At 37.4% G+C, this 18,383-nt stretch overlaps 1 protein-coding gene across 1 annotated transcript in view; it reads left to right on the top strand.

Moving 5' to 3' along the window:
- KPNA1 (karyopherin subunit alpha 1) overlaps window positions 1-8,330 on the top strand; it is a 95,274-nt gene extending 86,944 nt beyond the window's left edge. The window contains exon 14 of the mRNA XM_043992833.1: window positions 1,045-8,330. Within this exon, the coding sequence (XP_043848768.1) occupies window positions 1,045-1,232 (188 nt within the window). The 3' untranslated portion in view covers window positions 1,233-8,330. The remainder of the gene's footprint in view (window positions 1-1,044) is intronic.
- The last annotated feature ends 10,053 nt before the right edge of the window (window positions 8,331-18,383 follow it).

Raw genomic sequence — 18,383 nt, 5'->3', positions numbered from 1 at the left:
TCGATTGTGAAATTACAGCTCAAAACCGGTTCTGAGCCATATTACTGAATAGTTTTTTAAAGCCAGAAATATTATGTCACATTTCTACCTGTAATAAATACAGATTATCTTTTCAGATGTTGGTTGTGTCTTTTCAAAGTATGTAGGCTTGATAAAATTCAATTTTTTTAAATGTTTGTGTTTAAGATGTTATCCCCCAAGTCATCATAGGATGGGTTTGTGTGTAGCACTCAGTAATATTGTGTGCCTGATTGGGGAGTGGGAATAGGGGCAATGGTTAAGCTTACTTTTGGTGTTGCTTCCTGATCTCTACAACAGCACTAAGTGTTATGATCAACAGAAATTCTGACACTGAACCTTTCCTTCTTTATCTGATCACCTACTGGCAGATACAGTTACAGACTATTGTGTAAGTGTATGTTATTCCTACATAATCTGGATTTTAAGGGTTTTTTTGTATGGCATCCTAGAGTGATTGCCATCAAGTGAACCATGTGCATAATACACTTGCTCTTCTATGATTTTCAGATGGATAATACAAGAGATCAAGAAAAACCCTGAAGTTATTAGGATCATAAGTATTGAATTGTACCAATGAATATCATATATCTAACTAATTACTAGATAAAGGTTGTAGAGAGTGCAGGTAGACATCTCTGGATTGGGAGTCAGAACACCTGGGTTCAAATTCTAGCTCTTCTTACTGGCTGTGTGACTTTCGGTTACCATTCCTGTATTTCAGTTTTCTCATCTTTAAAATGGGGATAATAATACTTCTCAAATGAGATAATATTTGTAAAACACTTAGCACAGTGCCTGGAAAATAGTAGGCACTTAATAAAAGCTTATTTCCTCCTTTGCTGCCTACCTCACAGGATTGTTGTAAGGGTAAGATATGGTAATGTATGAAAAGCCCTTTGATGTAAAGTGCTATAGAAACAGCATATATAAATATTACTATGTAAAGATGCTTCTTTGGGGGCCATAGAATCTCATAGAATCTATACTCATCACATTTACCTTTGCTGTACTTCATGCTTACAGGTCTGGATAAAATTGAATTCCTACAGAGTCATGAAAACCAGGAAATCTACCAGAAGGCCTTTGATCTCATTGAGCATTACTTTGGGACAGAGGATGAGGACAGCAGCATCGCTCCTTCAGTAGATCTTGACCAGCAGCAGTACATTTTCCAGCAGTGTGAGGCTCCCATGGAAGGTTTCCAGCTTTGAAGCAAAGTTCTTGTATGTTCCTGTGTCAGATCAGGCTACTCGATCAAGTCCTCTTGTGGAGCCCACAGCCCTCATGGAGCTAATTTCTCAATGTTTTCCATAATACTGTTTGCGCTCATTTGCTTGCCTTGCGCACCTGCTCTCTTACACACATCTGGAAAACCTCTGGCTCTTTGTGGTGGAATGCCCTCTTAACAAAGGGGTAACCAGAATGGCCCACCCTCTTATGGAAAACCCATAGGCTTTCGATATCAGCATTTACATTTTACAAGAGTTGTGTGGGAACATTTCTATTAATATGGATCCCTGCCTTTGTTTGAAAAAAAATTATTGCCCCTTTGTTCCCCTTTAAATGGAAAAAAAATTATACTGACAAAAGATAATACTAACATTTATCTTTTATTCCACACAACTTGCTTTCAAGTCAAAGGAGATGTAGACACATTGTGTGTACTTCAGAGTTCTTTTCTCATGCTCTTCCACAGTAACCCCTTGGATTAGTTGGTGAATTTCTCCAGCCAAATTGGCATTACTCCTCACTGAGATTGATGAATTCCCTACCACCCCCTATTCGTACAACTCTTCAGATATTAAAGTAAGCCATCAGCGCCCCCTTATCTTCAGTCTTTGGTGAATGTGCTTTTTGGTTGTCAAGAGTGATGAAGAATTAATTGACATTTTTATTCTAGAAAGTCTAAGTACCACGATCTGGGTTGCAGGTCCCCTTAGAGGAAAAGGGATAAAGGGGCATATATGGCTATTGCTCCCCTTTGGTCATGAACATTTTAGGATTTGGAAGTGGCTCAGTTTTAATGCTGTTATGAGGACTCCCAGAATTAAAATCTACATGACATCTCCCCAGACCTGAACACAGTGTGACTAGAAGCAGTGTCTCTGCATTAATGAAGAAATGTTTCAGGCTTTGTGGTCCTGACCGAGGTCCTTAAGGTATTGGAGTTCTCCCTTAGGTGCTCTCACTCTCTGTGGCTGTCAGAAAACATCCATTTAAAGATTGCTTGAGGATTTTTTTTTTTTTTTTGGTCTTAGGCAGCTTAATCTTAACACATTCATGCTGTAAACGTGACTCTTTTAGCCTAGACCATCTTTAATCTGTTTTAATATTAACAACAGGAATAATAATAATAATAAGGAAATAACCAGGAAAACTGGATAGTGTTATGGTTCTTCCAGCTGTGAAATATAGTTCTGACCACAGCTCCCTGTCATATGTCCTCCTTCCCTGCCTCCCTGCCCCCCCCCAAAAAAAACCACCCCACCTTCTCAACATAGCACTACTTTAATTTAAAGGGGGGCATGGATCTTGTAATTTCACTGATGATTTTATTCCATCCCCTTACTAGTAACTGCAATCTTTGAATTAGTGCTAATGTGCATCTGGCTGTGTTGGTGAGGTGCTGCTTCGTGCATGATGACCCCCATCTGTACCGACAAACAGTACCTCAGCTAGTCCACAGCATGTTTGGACTGGACCTTCGGATGAAAAGCTAAGGAGCTCAATGCCAACGTGAGTTGAATATGGTTTCTTCTCAGTGCTAGTTGGCCATCTGGATACAATATTGGGACACGATCAGCGAAGATTTGCTGTTGCCCTTCTGTGCCAATGGGTTCTGAAGGAAAGCTGCTCACTTCTGTTTCTGAACACACCCTTTGACACAACTTTGGATTTTTTTTCTTGTTTTCTAGGATTCATACTCACCCCCAAAGTAAACCATTTGAAAAGTTACCATTGGTGGGCTTCCCTGCATCCCTGGGGAGCCCTCCTGGGTGTGTGGGATGTACAGAGCTTTCATACCTCATCGTGATGCTATTCACCATTGGCAACCGGCAACAGCAGCCACTTGACATGACCTGACTTTAAAATTGTTTTTAAAAAGTCATCCAAACCAGAAAGATGCAGAGACAGCGGACATTATCAGCTCCAAGTATGACACATGCTTCCTTCATGACATCCAGTCTGTACTTGTGTCTGTGCTCTTGGATGGATAACGTCTGATGTATGTATGTTAATCTTGGAGCAGCCCCTGAAAAACTAGTCCACTCCATCCACAACTGTTACTTCTTTCTAGTGCTGCTTTGTGCTGAAAGAACATCTAGTTTACTGCACTTGACCTGTAAAGGGACTTTGATTCTTTGTAATTTTAGGGATAAATTAGGTGGTTAATTTAAAAAAAAAAATCTTCAATGTTGCCTTTACATCACATTAAAAATAACTTCTCTTTCAGAAGGGTGATAGAAGCACTGATTCGTAGCAAAATCTTGTTTTTAGCTTTGACATTTTTTTTTGTGGCTGGATTTTTTTAAATTGTAAATTACTGATAACATGTCATTTCTATAGGATCTGTTTTAAATCATGTACCTTTTATTGGACAGTACAAAAATACAGCATATTTTGTAAACTAATTTGAATGGAAAAAATATATAAAGCACAGCAGAAAGTTGTTTCCCCTCAGTTAGTAAGAATAGTGTATGTTGGGAATTTTTGCTAGTAATGGCAGGTGCCTAAATGAGTGAATTAAAACAAAGAGTCCATTTAAAATGTGTTCCGTCTTTCTGTCCAAAACAAGGGAATTTTTCTTCTCCCTGAAAGGAGCAGGTTTGTGAATTATGACATATGGGCTACCTCAGGTTCTGTACAACAAAATTACCATTGTATAAATTTTAAGAAATTATTTTACTGCAGAAATTCTCCCTCCCTTCTCCACATCCCCAAGGCTTGGAGGGGACTATTTAGATAGTAGGAGAAGATCTCTAATAGAAGTCCCTCTGTCTAAAAAGCTTGTACTTTGTCCTTTCTCACTGCTGTTGGCTTGCAGTTTAACTCTACAGAGTTAAGTGGTTTGGAGCAAAACAAGAGTAATGAGTGGGAAGGAGAGGAATAATTAATTATGAAGCAGTAGAATTTACAACAAGCTGTGGGACTACCCTGAAAGAGGGGGAAGGGAGTGTGGAGGAGGAATGAGCAACTGAGAATGATTTCTTTGTAGCAGCTGCTTTCTCTCAGCCATGGAAAGCCTAGCTTCCCATGTTTGCAATTCTCAATTTTCCCACTTTCCCTGAGTTTCTTCTTATTTGCTTTGTTGCTTTATGTTTCTATGTGGCAGAATCCTATTTTATTTACTTTTAAAATGATTTCTCCCAGAGAAATCATTTTTGACACAATAATTTTGTGTCATTTTTTTTATCAGTATATATCATTTTTTCCCTTTCAAAAAGATCTAATTTTATAAAGGTGGCCTGTATTGGGACCAATATATAATTAAATGTTGGTATGAATTGAAGTAACTATGAATTACTTTTGTTTTCTAAAGTTCCTAGTTTAATCATTTCATTAATTGACTTATTTTGAGCCAGCCACAAAGTGCCTGTCACAGGAAGTGTGTATGTTAATTTTGTTTCCTGATATATTAATTATTGAATGACGCAAGTATGTTTACTTCAATACTGTAAAGATTCTACAGTCTCATGTTATCCTTCTGGGCACAAGTTTTCTCTTTTCTTAGTTATTTTTCCAAAGCTTGCAGGTCTGAATAATTCCAGTTAGATTTTATTATGAGAACCAAGGTGGAGAGAAATCAGTGATAATCAGGAGAGACTGTAGCTAGATAAGATTGTAGTGAGTGGTAGGGAATAGGGAAGACATGGTACATGTAGACAGGAAAAGAAAGATAAGATTAGGAAACAGAATTCTCCCTGGATCTTTTGGATTTTCTCATCCTTGCTAATCAGTTGCTGTTTTCTCCTTCATTGTCCTTGTTCTCATTTACTCTTAGTTGCATGCCATGGAAAAGTCAACCTTTGGATGACAGTACTAAGTAAATTTCTTCACAAAGCCAGCTGAGCTGAACCTGAAACAACTGTAAATCTTTTTTATAGGCATAGTTTGAATCAGTAGTAAGCCTAACTCTCAGTGATGTTCATTTGCCTAAACAAAATCAAATTTCCTCAAAACATTATATTGCTTTAAACCCTTCTATTATCATTTCTCTCAGGCAAGTTTGTTTGCTTACCTAGAGCAAAATTATTACCAAAATTTAGACACAGCTTGAGGTAATGTTATAAAGGGGCTTCCTAAAGTCGGAAGTACGCCATGTTCTTTTTCTTCTTTGGATGCAGTGGAGAAGATAAATATTGTCCATCTTGAGCTGAGACTTGACTAGTATAAAATATTTTTTCTGCAGAGTGGTTTCAACATGAAAAATGTTTTTCATGTACATATGTAAGTAATAATTTTAATACATATGCATACACTCACGTGGATCTGACTTAACTGTGGAGTTTTTTAAGTAATTGTAACATTGTCAGAACAGCATGGTTCGGTAATGAACATTATCCAGACTTTATAAGGAGCCTTGTTATTATTCCATATTTATATCTGCAAAGTGACGGTTGAAATAGATGTCTCAAAAACTCCCACAGATTCACAGAATTGAGAGTTGGAAGGGACCTCAGTGCAACACTCTAGTCTGGCTAATCAAAGAAATCATCATAGCACAGCTGGCAAATGGCCATCTTCTGCTTAAAGGCTGCCAAGGAGGGGTGACCTTTCCCCTTTAGAGTTAGGTCTTTCCACCTTTGGACAGCTCTAATCATTAGGAATTTTTTCTTGACTCCAGCCTCTCTGCAGCTTCTATCCTTTGCTCCTGATTCTGCCCTCTGGGACCAAATCCCTATGACAGTCATTGTATCTCCCCCTCCCTCCCTCCTCCCAAGTTTTTGTGTCTTCCTCCAAGCTAAACCTGCCCAATCTTCAACTTATCCTTGTGTGGCATGTCCCTTCCAGCTCTAAAATTCTTTGATATGGTATTAGAACCATTTTGCTTTATTATGAGCTACACAAAATACCCAAATGGGAATTAATGCCTTTGAGTAATCAGAGCCAAGTGTGGACTCTTAATGTTTTACTAGGATAGTAAAACTTCTGTTAATGAAGAGAATCAGTTCTAGGGACAAAATCCTCGCTACGTGTAAAAGCAACAGGAGACACAGATAAGTTTCTAAGATGTTTGAAAAAGAATAAGTTATTGCAAATAAAACATGTTAAATAACATCAGATATGTTCACAGAATAGATGATGGGAAGTTTTTTTGTGCAAAAGTGTGGGCTAAGGTTACATGGGGGATGGAGAGAAGGGAGAAAACCCCAGAGGATAGGGAGATCTAGGAAAAAGCCAGTGCAGATGTGCCAGCAATCCCAGACAGTAAACCATGGTCAAACCCATCTGGATTGATATGCCTCAGAAGTAGAAGGCCAACTCACTCCAAAATGCTTATAAGGGGAATTATAGTGGGTTCCCGTATGAAACCAAAGGCAAGACTTTGAAAACTATTGCATACTAAGGTCTCAACTAGAAAGGCTTTTAATGTATTTGTGCAATATCTTATAAGACACATGCAGTATAGTAAAATTTATGTAATAGTGGCCTGTGTAATAGCTGTCATTTGTGTAGTGCTTTTAAGATTTACAGAATGTTATTTTCTTTGACTTAACAGTCCTGAGACATGAGTACTACAGCTATTATCCCAGATAAGGAAAACGAGGTTCAGGTTAGGTGATTTGCCCAAAGTCACACAGCTTATATCTACTGCTCCTTAGAATATTCTAGAGTTTGAATTCAAGCAAATGAATGTCAGTTATCAAATATGTATTGGATACTATTCAAAGAACATAAGCCTGTTTCAACAGTCAATAAAACCTGACATTTATATAGCTTTAAGGTTTGCAAAGTGCTTAATACGTGATTTCATTTGAACCCTACCACAACTCTGTAGGTAAGTACTACAGGCACTCTCCCCATCTCATAGGTGGAGTAACTGAGTCTCAGAGAGTTCAGTGATTTGCCCTGGTCATGTAACTTAGCAAGTCTTGGAGGCAAGCTTTGAACCCAGAGCGCTGTCGGTTACAGCACAGTACTACAATACAGTTCCACCTTTTAGCTCTCAGTCATGCCCTTAAGACACATGAATTTGAGGCCATGAAGCTATTGGAAAAATATATATATAAAAGTGAGTTTCCCCTTTTGCTATAGTTGAAAGAGCAGCCAAAATGGAAGGACTGTCTTCTCATTCTTATATTCTAATTTCTTGTTATATAGTTGCAATGGTTCTGTCTCTTTATTTCTTCCTAAAAGAGTTTTGCATAAACTATATGGCGCAAGGCTAGAAGCAATTGGTTACTGTCTAGGTTCAAGATCACTAGTAACTTCTGAAGGGTCAGTTGTGCTTGTCATAAGTTATGAAAACCAATGTAGGCTTTAGTTGCCTGGTAGGAGGGTAAAAGCATAGCAGGTGAAAGCCTGGGGAGATGGGGGGGGGAGGCAGGGATAGTAGTGGGACAAGGAAAGTGCTGTATATCAAGTTCTTGTGGAACCTATGCAGGATGGGAAACTAGCCATGGAAAGGGAAAGGTAGAGGGCAGGCAGAGGGAAAGGGATATGCATTTATCAAGCTTCTACTATATGTGTCAGGTTGTGTGCTGTGCTTAACAGGTCTCTCATTTGATGTAATAACCCTGGAAGTGGACGCTATTGTGATCCTTATTTTATAGTTGAGGAAAATGAGGCAGACAGGTTAAGTGACTTGAACTGGATCACACTATCAAAAAATCGGAGACTGGATTTGAACTCTGGCCTTCCTGACTCCAGACCTAATGCTTTATCCTCTACACCACTTAGCTCTCAGTGAAGGGACTGTTAGGGGAAGAGCAGGTAATATGTGGTTCCCAAGTAATTATGCTAATTCATCTGGTAAGTTTAGACAAAATTAGAGATAGGGAAAGAGTTTCTCAGGATCCTTGAGTTGCAGGCATTAACTGAGGGTTGGGGAGGCAAGTGAACTCATAGTAACTGGTCCCTTTGGAATTAGAAATTGCACTTTAGGAAACATCTAATGATAGCCAGGGATTAATGCATAAGCAGCTGCATCACCAAAGTGAAGAAATGTGTTTTAATAGGAAAGGCAGATAGTCCCTAACAAAGGAGATAGTACTAATAGCAGTGCACTTCCATGTAGCCTGGGTATTAGAAGTTAAATCGCTCCAAGAGTAGCTGGGTTTTTTGTTTGGTTTTTTCCCCCTAGGAGGCCATGAACATTGGTAGAGAGTCTTAAGAAATAGCCTGGGTACCCAACAGCAGTACCCACCTCTGACTGTCCTCCAGCCTGCAAGTTTCCAGAACCACTGGGAAATGGCAGACCTGGCTTACCTTTTTAGTTGGGTGCTGCACAGAGATTCCCTGGGATCATTAGCCTCCCAACAGCAAGAGCAAGCAAGCCTTGAACACATTCCCCAGTTTTATACAGTAAATGATGGAAATGGACCATATTGTGTTTTCTTCAAACATCCTCAGTCAGGTCATGTATCAATATGTCTTTCATGGTATTATCTAGATTACATTTCCTATCATTGGTTAGCTCAACTCACAATAGTTCTCAACATTAACTATATTTGAGTTGTTCCTAGGCCTGTGAAGTTTGGGTATGTGATGTGTTGTGCTTGATCTGAGGTCTGCATCCTGCTTTGCACATAAAAGGCTATGACAGTCAGGCATAAGGAGGGGATACATGAAATACTTATTCCTAAATTGTGTTAGGAGTGACATACCTAGGAAAAAGCAGGCCAGTGTAATGCTTTATTCCAGTCTGTACTGATCTATAATATTTACAATATTTAAACACTTTGGAGGAATGTCAGGAAAACCTTTTCAACTGGAAGCAGGGGAATAACCTCTTGAGAGCTTCATCAGTGCCAAGGGCCTATAGTTTTGCCTTTATAGTAAAGAATATATGGGGGAAAGATGGTTGCATTCTGATTATTTCCAGTCCAATATATTTTGTATCCAACCTAGTTGGACAGATCATTTCCTGCTGCTAGAACATGTTATGAGTATTTTCTAGATTCAGTTTTGAGACCTCTCCAGTTCAATCGAGTAAGCATTGTTGAATAAATATCTTCTCCTCTTTCCCCCCACATTTGAACATAACAGTAATGAGACTACAAGTACAGGTTTGTCAGAGAACTACGGGACCTCCAAAAACAGAATTGTCAGTGGTTCATTTATTAGAGGCAACTCAGTGGAAGGGATAGAAGAAGGCTGACTTTGGGTATCAGGAAAACCTCAAAGTCATGGCATTGATACATATTACTGTCTGACCATGGGTAAATTACTTAACCTGTTGGTGCCCTAAGAAATTCTTCCTAGACCATATGTTCCTGATATATATGAGGGAATTAATGTATACCATGGAATCACAGCTGCAGATCAAAACAAATAACAATCCCAATAAGTGATAACTAGATGCATTTCGACTCAATTACCCTTATTTTCTTGCAATGCTGAAAATTCATATGAATCCTGCCCATCAGGCCATTATTATTCTAAAAAGTTAGAAGTTTCTGTTAAGCTATCACTCCCATAACCTATAAGTGACTTACCCGCCAAAATTCTTGACAATATTTCTTCATGGTTTTCCAAAGGTTAACATTTAAGATGTAAAATGAGTTTGGGAATGATAAAATGGGGGTTGGTGGGGTGGGAAATAGGATTTTTTTCTCATGAAGAGGAACAGTAACTGACTAAGTTACTAAGTAGAGAAGTCAGTGATAGAACACTAGTGGCCACAGTGGCACACTCCCTGCGGTAGTGGAAGGTAGTTGGGGAATGGGGGCAGGGAGGACAAGTTCCGGGTACAACTTGCTGCTACTGACACATCAACATGGAGCACTGGATTTGAAAAATGAAGACCTACATTTAAATACTGGCTCAGCCCTTCTGGGCCTTAGTTTCTTTATCTGTAGAATGACAGTTGAGATCTATTCCAGGTCTTGGTCTGTGCTGCTGAACTATAATCACATGCTCTTCTATGTTTGATCAAGTTCAGTCCTAGTGTATTGACACATGAAATAACATTTAAGCAAAATAGGATGAACAAAGGTCCTCTAGCCAGGGCCCTTCCCTGCCATGCCATTTACTGCCATCACCTGAATAATGGACAAAGAATTTTTCATAGAATTCACCCTTTAACATCCCCCCAGAAGTTCCTCTCCCTTCTGTGTCTGCTGCAAGAGGTTCCAGGTGCATAAATGACGTATACTAATTGTGAGGCAGTCTCGGGCAATATATAGATGAAGCAAATAATACATAACATGTTATGTGGCACGGTGCAATTTAACTATCTCCTAGAGGCACCCTATTATTCTCCTTTTCTCCAGAAGGACCCCACTCTAGCTTCACCGTCTAATTCTACTCCCAGGTTTAGGGTGAGTTGTTTTCTTAGTAGTTCCATGGGTTCTTGGAGAAGTAGGAGCCTCAGCCTGCTTTCATTCAGATCTACCTCCTTCAGCACAAGTTTGAAACTTCCTACAACCACCTGATGCTCTTGGCCAGGGTCACCCGGGGTCTGTCCACAACAATTCTGTAAACAGCCTTCTTTTGGCTCTGGCCACTCGGCTTCCCACTGCCATTCGAATGTTCTTCTAGTGGGTCAGTTGCTCAGGTCCTCCATTTGTTTCATTTGATCCTGTGTTCCCTTCTCTCTCTAAACCTAATGCCTAGCTATGATTGTGTAATGAATTGGACAAGAGCCACTATTACTATTTTGTTTTCTTTTGCAAGGATGCCACGAGCACGTTATAAGGCAGACTCACCTGGAAGCTGGCTCCTGCTGTTCCTTGACAAACAGCAATGTCACTGTAAATGTGAGCAGAAAGTCGAGTCGTTGCCATGTGTAGCTGTGGAAGGGTCTCTGATTTCCTCCGCAATGAGGTTATTACCCTCATTCATAGCTGAGTACTGAAGTTCTAGGGAGCTGCCGGAGGCACTGTGTGTGAGGTGCAGTGATTCACCCACAGTGATACATTTAGTAATTCAGAGGCAGGATTTGAACCTTGAGTGAGTCTAAGTCCAGGGTTCTTCTTTGGACTGCTGCTATCTCTGGTTAAGGGTGCCAAGAAAATTACTTCAGTACCTCAAGGATCTGGTATTTAACCAGGGTAGGTATGCCATGGACACAGCAGCAAGCCTTGGGACTTGCTGGCAGACCACTATTTTTTGTGATAGTCTCAACAAACAGTCCTATAGTCAAAATGAAGAATGACATTCCAAATAAACCATAGAATCGGAACTTTTTACATCTTAATAAAATAAAATATATCTTTAAAAATTATTAGGAGTAATTTCTTGGCTATTTTCTCTTCAGTCAATCAACATCCATGTATTAATTGCCCGCTATGTACAAGGTTACAAAGACAAAAGCAAAAGTCCTGTTCTCAAGGAGCTTACAATCTACTAAAGGGAGACAATACATATGTTGGTACATACGTATTTAAATATGTAGATACAAATACAAGATAATTAAGAAGGAAAGCACCAGCAGCTTGGGAAATCAGAAGATTGTGCTTATGTTGAACCTTGCAGAAAGCCAAAATTCTTAAAGGTAGAGGTGAAGAGGAAGGATATTCGAAGCACGAAGGACAGCCAGTGCAAAGGCATAAAAGATGGGCGATGGGGTGGGTAATGGATAGCAAGGGCAACCTGGCAGTAGTATACACAAGTGGAATAATGTGTAATGAGGCTGGAAAAGTTGCATGCAAGCAGATGTCAAGGACTTTAAATCAGGTAATAGGGAACCATTGGCATTTATTGACTAGGGAAACAGCAGGGTCAATTATACCTGCACTCTAGAAAAATCAGCTTTGCAGTTAGCTGTGTGAAGGATGGATTAGAGTAGGGAGAAACGAGGCACGGGAACCAGTTAGGAGGCATTTGCAATGATCCAAGTGAGAGGTAATGAGGACCTGAAGTAGGGTTGTGGGCTATGCGAGAAAGATTACAGAAATGCTATAAAGAAAGAAGAGATTTTGCAACTGATTGCTTACTAGATGAGTAAGTGAAAAACAGTTGAGGATGACACCAAGGATGCAAACCTTGGTGGCTGAAAGTATAGCAACACCCTAGACAGAGAAGTAATAATGATGACAATAGCTAGCATTCATACAGTTACTTAAGGTTTACAAAGCACTTTACAAATATGTTATCTCATTTGTTCCTCACCACAACCCTGGCAAGTAGGTGCTATTATTATCCTCAATTTACACGTGAGGAAACTGAGCCAGACAAAAGTTAAGTGACTGTCCATGGTCACACAACTGGTAAGCCGCTGAAGTTGGATTTGAGCTCATCTTCCTGACTCCAGGTCCAGCACTCTAGTTACTTCACCACCTATCTGTGTCATGGTGTTGGATTTGAGATGCCTGTGGGGCATGCAGTTTGAAATGTTCAAAAGTCTATTAATACACAACTGGAACTCCAAAGAGAGAGACAGACTAGGATCGGAGTCATCAATATAGAGATGGTGATTCAGCCCACAGTTACTGATGAAGTCACCAAGAGAGGGTGAGGATCCAGGACCGAGCCTTGGGGCACACTCTCACTTATGGGGTGGAATATAGATGGTGGGCCAAGAAAAGAGCCTGAGAAGGAGCAATTAGGTAGAGGAACCAAGAGAGAACAGCGTCAACAAAATAGAGAGGTAGGAAAGTATATTGGAGGACAGGGTGGTTTAACTCAAATCCTGCAGAGAAATGAGGGATGAAGATCATTAAGAAACAAACATGAGAGATCACTGGTAACTTTGGATAAGCCAATTTCAGTTGAATGATAGAATCAGAAGCCAGATTACAAAGGATTAATTAGGTTACAGAAAAGGAAGGAGAATCAGCAAACATTTGGTAAGGTCCTATTAAGCGCCAGGCACTGTGCTAGGCACTAGAGATACCAGTTGTGGAAGCCACGAATATAGGCATTCCTTTTCCTAGGAATTTGAGAAATGAGATCTATAAAATGAAAATTCGAAGGGGAAGTCTTGAAGAGGATCTTCTTAGGATGGTGGAGACCTGGGCTTGTTTGTAGGCCATAGGGAAAGAACTAATATATAGGAAGAGATTAATGAAAAGGGAGAGATGGGGATGCTTGTGGTCCACCTGTGTATTCAGAAAATTTGTAGCTGTCTTTGTTTTCATTCTGTTACTTCACATGTCCTTACATATTTCCATATTTCATATTTTTTGTAGCTCAATAATGTTCCATTATATAGTTTTCCCTCTAACCTTTGGTTTTGTAGATTATTTTCAATTTTTCACTATTATAAATAAAGCAGCTAAAATATTTTAGACAGATTGATCCTTTGTAATAATATATTTATGCTGTAGGCCTAGAAAAGAGATGAGATAAGATGTATAATTAGTTTTGTAATCTTATATATTACCAGATTCACTCCAAATAGATTGCACCAATTTATAATTTTCCAGGAGGACATAAGAGAAAGCATTCAGAATTTGGAATCGGGAGGCCTGGATTCAAGCTGAATGATCAATTTAAACATTAAAAAACCCCTACGAGATGATTCATAAAATGGAATAATGTATTTATCTAAGTTATAGAAATGGAGATGACTTTCTTTTAAACAAATACAAGGAATAATTAAAAAGAAAAGAGAAATATTTGATCACAATAAAATAAGTTTATAATAAAGAGAAAAATAACAGATTGGAAAAATATAATAAATGTATGTAACAGATAAAAAATTTGACATCTAAAATATATACTGTTAAAATTAATAAAGGCAACCCTGAGCCTCAATGAATAAATATTCAAAGGATAAAAATAAGTAATTCTTAAAGGAAAAAAAAAAAGCATGTTAATAATCACGGGAGAAAAGTGCAAAAACAATAAACAGATGTAAATTAAAACAATTTTGGAGTATCACTTCATGTCCATCAGATTGGAAAACTAATGAACCTGTGCTTGTGAATTCCTTCATTACTGGTAAGATTACAAACTCCTAGAATTCTGGAAAACAATGTTTCAACAGAAGGAACAAAAATAATCATACACTTTGGACCAACAATTTCATAGTTGAGAATATGTTCTAAATGTATAATGGATATCAAAGAAGTTCCTATTCAATGATTTTCATGGCAACATTATTTATAATCACAAAAAAACTAGAAACAAGCTCAATGTCCAATAAGAGAAGAATTAAACAGTAGTTATCAATGTAATAAAATACTCTAACGCAATTGAGATAAACAAGAATGAGAAATATAAGGAAATCTGGAAAGATCTTTCTGAAATCATGCAAAATGAAAAAAGCTGAGCCAGAAGAGCAGGACTAATGTACTATCATGCTAATGACAACCAAAGGAGAGGAGAGTGAATGAGAATGAATAGATAAAGAATCCTGATAGACTTGGCAGGATGCGAGTTACCACACTTAATGGCTAGAAATTCATTTATCTAAATGTCAATAGTTACAAAGCAAATTTTATTTTGTTCTTTTTTGGACTAGACCTGTGATTTCATTAGTAGAGGTAAGACAGGCTATAGCTTATATTTTGGAACAAAATACATGTTTCCTACCAACCTATTTTATAGTCACAGAGATCAGAAAATTAAATCCTGAGGGGAAAACTTCCACACTAACTAGGTAAGTTTAAAAAATTCCACAATCTAGATTTTAGCAACTAATTTTTGGCATAGCCATGCTATTTATTATTATTGTTTTTTGTTTTGTTTTGTTTTGTTTTAGTGAGGCAGTTAGGGTTAAGTGACTTGCCCAAGGTCACACAGCTAGTAAGTTTCAAGTGTCTGAGGCTGGATTTGAACTCAGGTCCTCCTGAATCCAGGGCTGGTGCTCTATCCACTGTGCCACCTAGCTACCCCATAGCCATGCTATTTTAATCTACAAAACATTAGCCCTAAATATGCTGTTTTCCAATATTGTTTTTCCCCATACTTGTTCTCATGACCATAAAGGATCGAAAATTAATTTTGTTTTTTGACTTTGAGAGCATTGAATTTGCTGCAAGTTCATTTTCCCATACATTTATCAAAGTTAGAGATGTAGCATGTCATAATGGATAGAGTGCCAGCCTCCAAGCCAAGAACTTTGTAAAATCTCACCTCTCAAATATTCTGTTTTGGATGTCATTGGACTTCCCCATCATACTGTCATGCCCCAGAAACCTCATCATTGGGAAAGCTCATCATCCTGCAAGATCCAATTGGCCTTGGTACTCACATCTCTGATAGGACCCTTTGATTAGAGGGAGGAGCCATGAGCTCCAAACCTTCTTAAAGAGGGGGTGCCCAGGACAGTCATATCATTATCCACCAGTTTTACTGCTTTTGGATTTCTCTGTCATGCCCCTGAACCAATGTCCTTCATCCCTCACCTTTTTTTTTTTTTAAGTTTCTTTCTTGTGTGTTGTTAGATTGTGAACTCCTGGAGGACAGGGACTACTGATTAGCACAGCTGCCTGCCACATAATAAATATTTAGTGACTGGATAGCTGACTGACTCTTGATGAAAACATTCTCTCTAACAATGCTGAGAAAGTAAAAGGAACCCAACGTCTTCCTGATTCCTAGGTTGGTGCTGAATCTACCACCACCTCATGTCTCTTAATTAGTTATGTTTATGGTAACTATTGTTTGTAATTCATTTTTTAAAAAATTAATTTATTTTTATTTATTATCAGGCAATGGGGGTTAAGTGACTTGCCCAGGGTCACACAGCTAGTGTCAAGTGTCTAAGGCCGGATTTGAACTCAGGTCCTCCTGAATCCAGGGTCAGGGCTTTATCCACTGTGCCACCTAGCTGCCCCCTGTAATTCATTTATTAAGATACATAGACTTAAATTCTAGCTCTATTAGTTATTACATTACTGTGTGATTTTGGCCAAATCATTTAATCTCTTGAGAGGCCTGTTTCCTCATCTGTAAAACGAAGAGACACTAAATGAACTCTAAGGCTCTAAATCTTGTAGAATAAAACTCCTTTTCCATAGTCCCATTGACATTAAATTTTATAATTTTCAACATGTTTGTCAATCTTATATGTGAATTTTTCTGATTTAGGGAATTTGAATGATTTTACAAATATTGTTTCCTCTGAAAATTATTCATGTCTTTTGATCATGTGTCAATTAGGAAATGGATATTACTTTTACAAATGTATATCCATCTTTTTATGAATGTCAGATTTTTATCAGATGTATTTACCACAGATGTTTTTTTCTATCTATTCTGTTTCCTTTTGGAAACAAATATTTCTGTTTCTTTGGTGTCCAAATGCTTTTTTTTTTTACATTTTTATCTACTTACATTGTTACATTCTTAATTTTTTTCCCATTTGTTTCATATTTTTTCTTGATTTTTGGTAGTGATATAAAGAAATGTCAATCATTTAGGGGTTTGTCTTATATTCTGCTACCTTGCTAAAGTCAAATGCTCCTCAGTTAGAGCAGTAGTCTTGGAATCAGGATGATATGAATTCAACTCCCTCTGAAGCCACTTTCTAGCTGTGTGACCCCCTGGCTGAAGCATTTAACCTCTGTGTGCTTCAGTTTCCTCATCTGTAAAACGGAAATCATAACAGCACTTACTTCTTAGAGTTGTTGTGAGGATCAAATGAGATATTGTAAAGTGCTTTGCAAACTTTAAAGTGCTACGTAAATGCTAGCTTTTATCACCACCACCACCACCACCACCACCATCATCTTGTTCTTCTTTTTCTTGTTCTTCATCTTCATCTTCTTCTAAATAGACAATCATGTCAACTGAAAATAGATGTTTTAGATTCAGGGTTAGTTACTGTTTCTTAATCCTGTTCATTTTTCATATCTTATTAGTCTCAATGTCTAAAACTATATGTGAAATAGTAGTAATGACTGTGAACAAAACTGCTCTATGTCTCATACAGTGGAAATGAGTCTTTTCTCCATTGCATTTAATTTTAGCTCTTAATTTCAAATACTTTTGGAATTACATTATTATATAATGTAATAATTACATAAAGGAAAATCCTTTTATTCTTATACCACATTTTAATATATATATATTATTTCTTATCAAAGGCCTTTTTTGCATCCATTGATAAAATTGTAATGATTTTTGTTGAAATGCTTTATTACCTTTGCAACCATCCTTGCATTCCTGGTATAAATACTACATTGCCATAGTGAATTTATACATATATATATGCACATATATTGCTATATCCTATTTGTCAATATAATTTTAAATATTTTTGCATCAATTGTCATTCATGTGATTAGTCTGTACTTCTTTCTCAAGTTTACCTTTAATCGATTGGGGAATCAAATTATATTTTCCAAATGGCAAGAATTGTGTAGCATACCATATTCTTCTCTATTTAGAAATAATCTATGTAATATAGAGATTACATGTTCTATAAAGGTTTAGAATAGTTTGCTTATAAAGTCAATTGATTGTGGTGCTTTTTTACAGGGCAATTTATTAATGGCCTATCTAATTTCTTCCTTTGAAATTGATCTATTTAGCTTATTCATTTCCCATTTGATATTTTGAATATTTTGTTTCTGTAGATACTCAGTCTTAAAAATTTTCAAATGTATTACCATTATGTTCATAATAATCTGATACTTTTTCTAATTTCTTCTGTATTTTATTTAGTCTTTTTCATTTTTATTTTAAAATTGTTCTGTCCTTTTAAAATTAACTTTGCTAATTGTCATTTTTATTGTTCTTTTAAAATACTTAGCTGTGGTTTTACTTATTTCAAATGTCCTTTATTTTACCATTTTAATCATTTTTACCTTGTCATAATAATTTCCTTTTTGTTTTCATTTAATATATTTAGGTCCTTTTTCTAGTTTCCTTAAATGCAGTCTTGCTTATTATTTCTTCTTTTCTCTTGTAAAAGGCAGCTATAAATTTGCTTCAGTGGCTGCAGCCCATAAATTTTGCTAAATAGTCTTTCATTTGTGTTGTCATTAGTGATGAGGTAATTTATTACTGTTTTAAAATTTATTCTTTATGCATTGTTTAATAAATTATTTTATGATTCCTATGTAACCTTATAAATTTTGATGATGCTACTGTTTACTTCTGGTTTTACTGTGCTGTGGGTCTATAAATGTAGAATTTAAAACTTCAGTCTTCTAAATGTACTTAGGAGTGATCTAAGGGCATGATCAATTTTTGTGAACATTCCATGTGCACTTGGGAAAAATGCATATTCCTTGCATATTCCATTAAGTTATTTCCATATATACATATATATTAAATCCAGTTTGTCCAGCACCCTTTTCAAG

This window comes from Dromiciops gliroides, chromosome 3 (assembly GCF_019393635.1).
Source record: "Dromiciops gliroides isolate mDroGli1 chromosome 3, mDroGli1.pri, whole genome shotgun sequence".
NCBI classification, from domain to species: Eukaryota; Metazoa; Chordata; class Mammalia; order Microbiotheria; family Microbiotheriidae; genus Dromiciops; species Dromiciops gliroides.
This window is presented reverse-complemented; position numbering and strand designations above follow the sequence as displayed.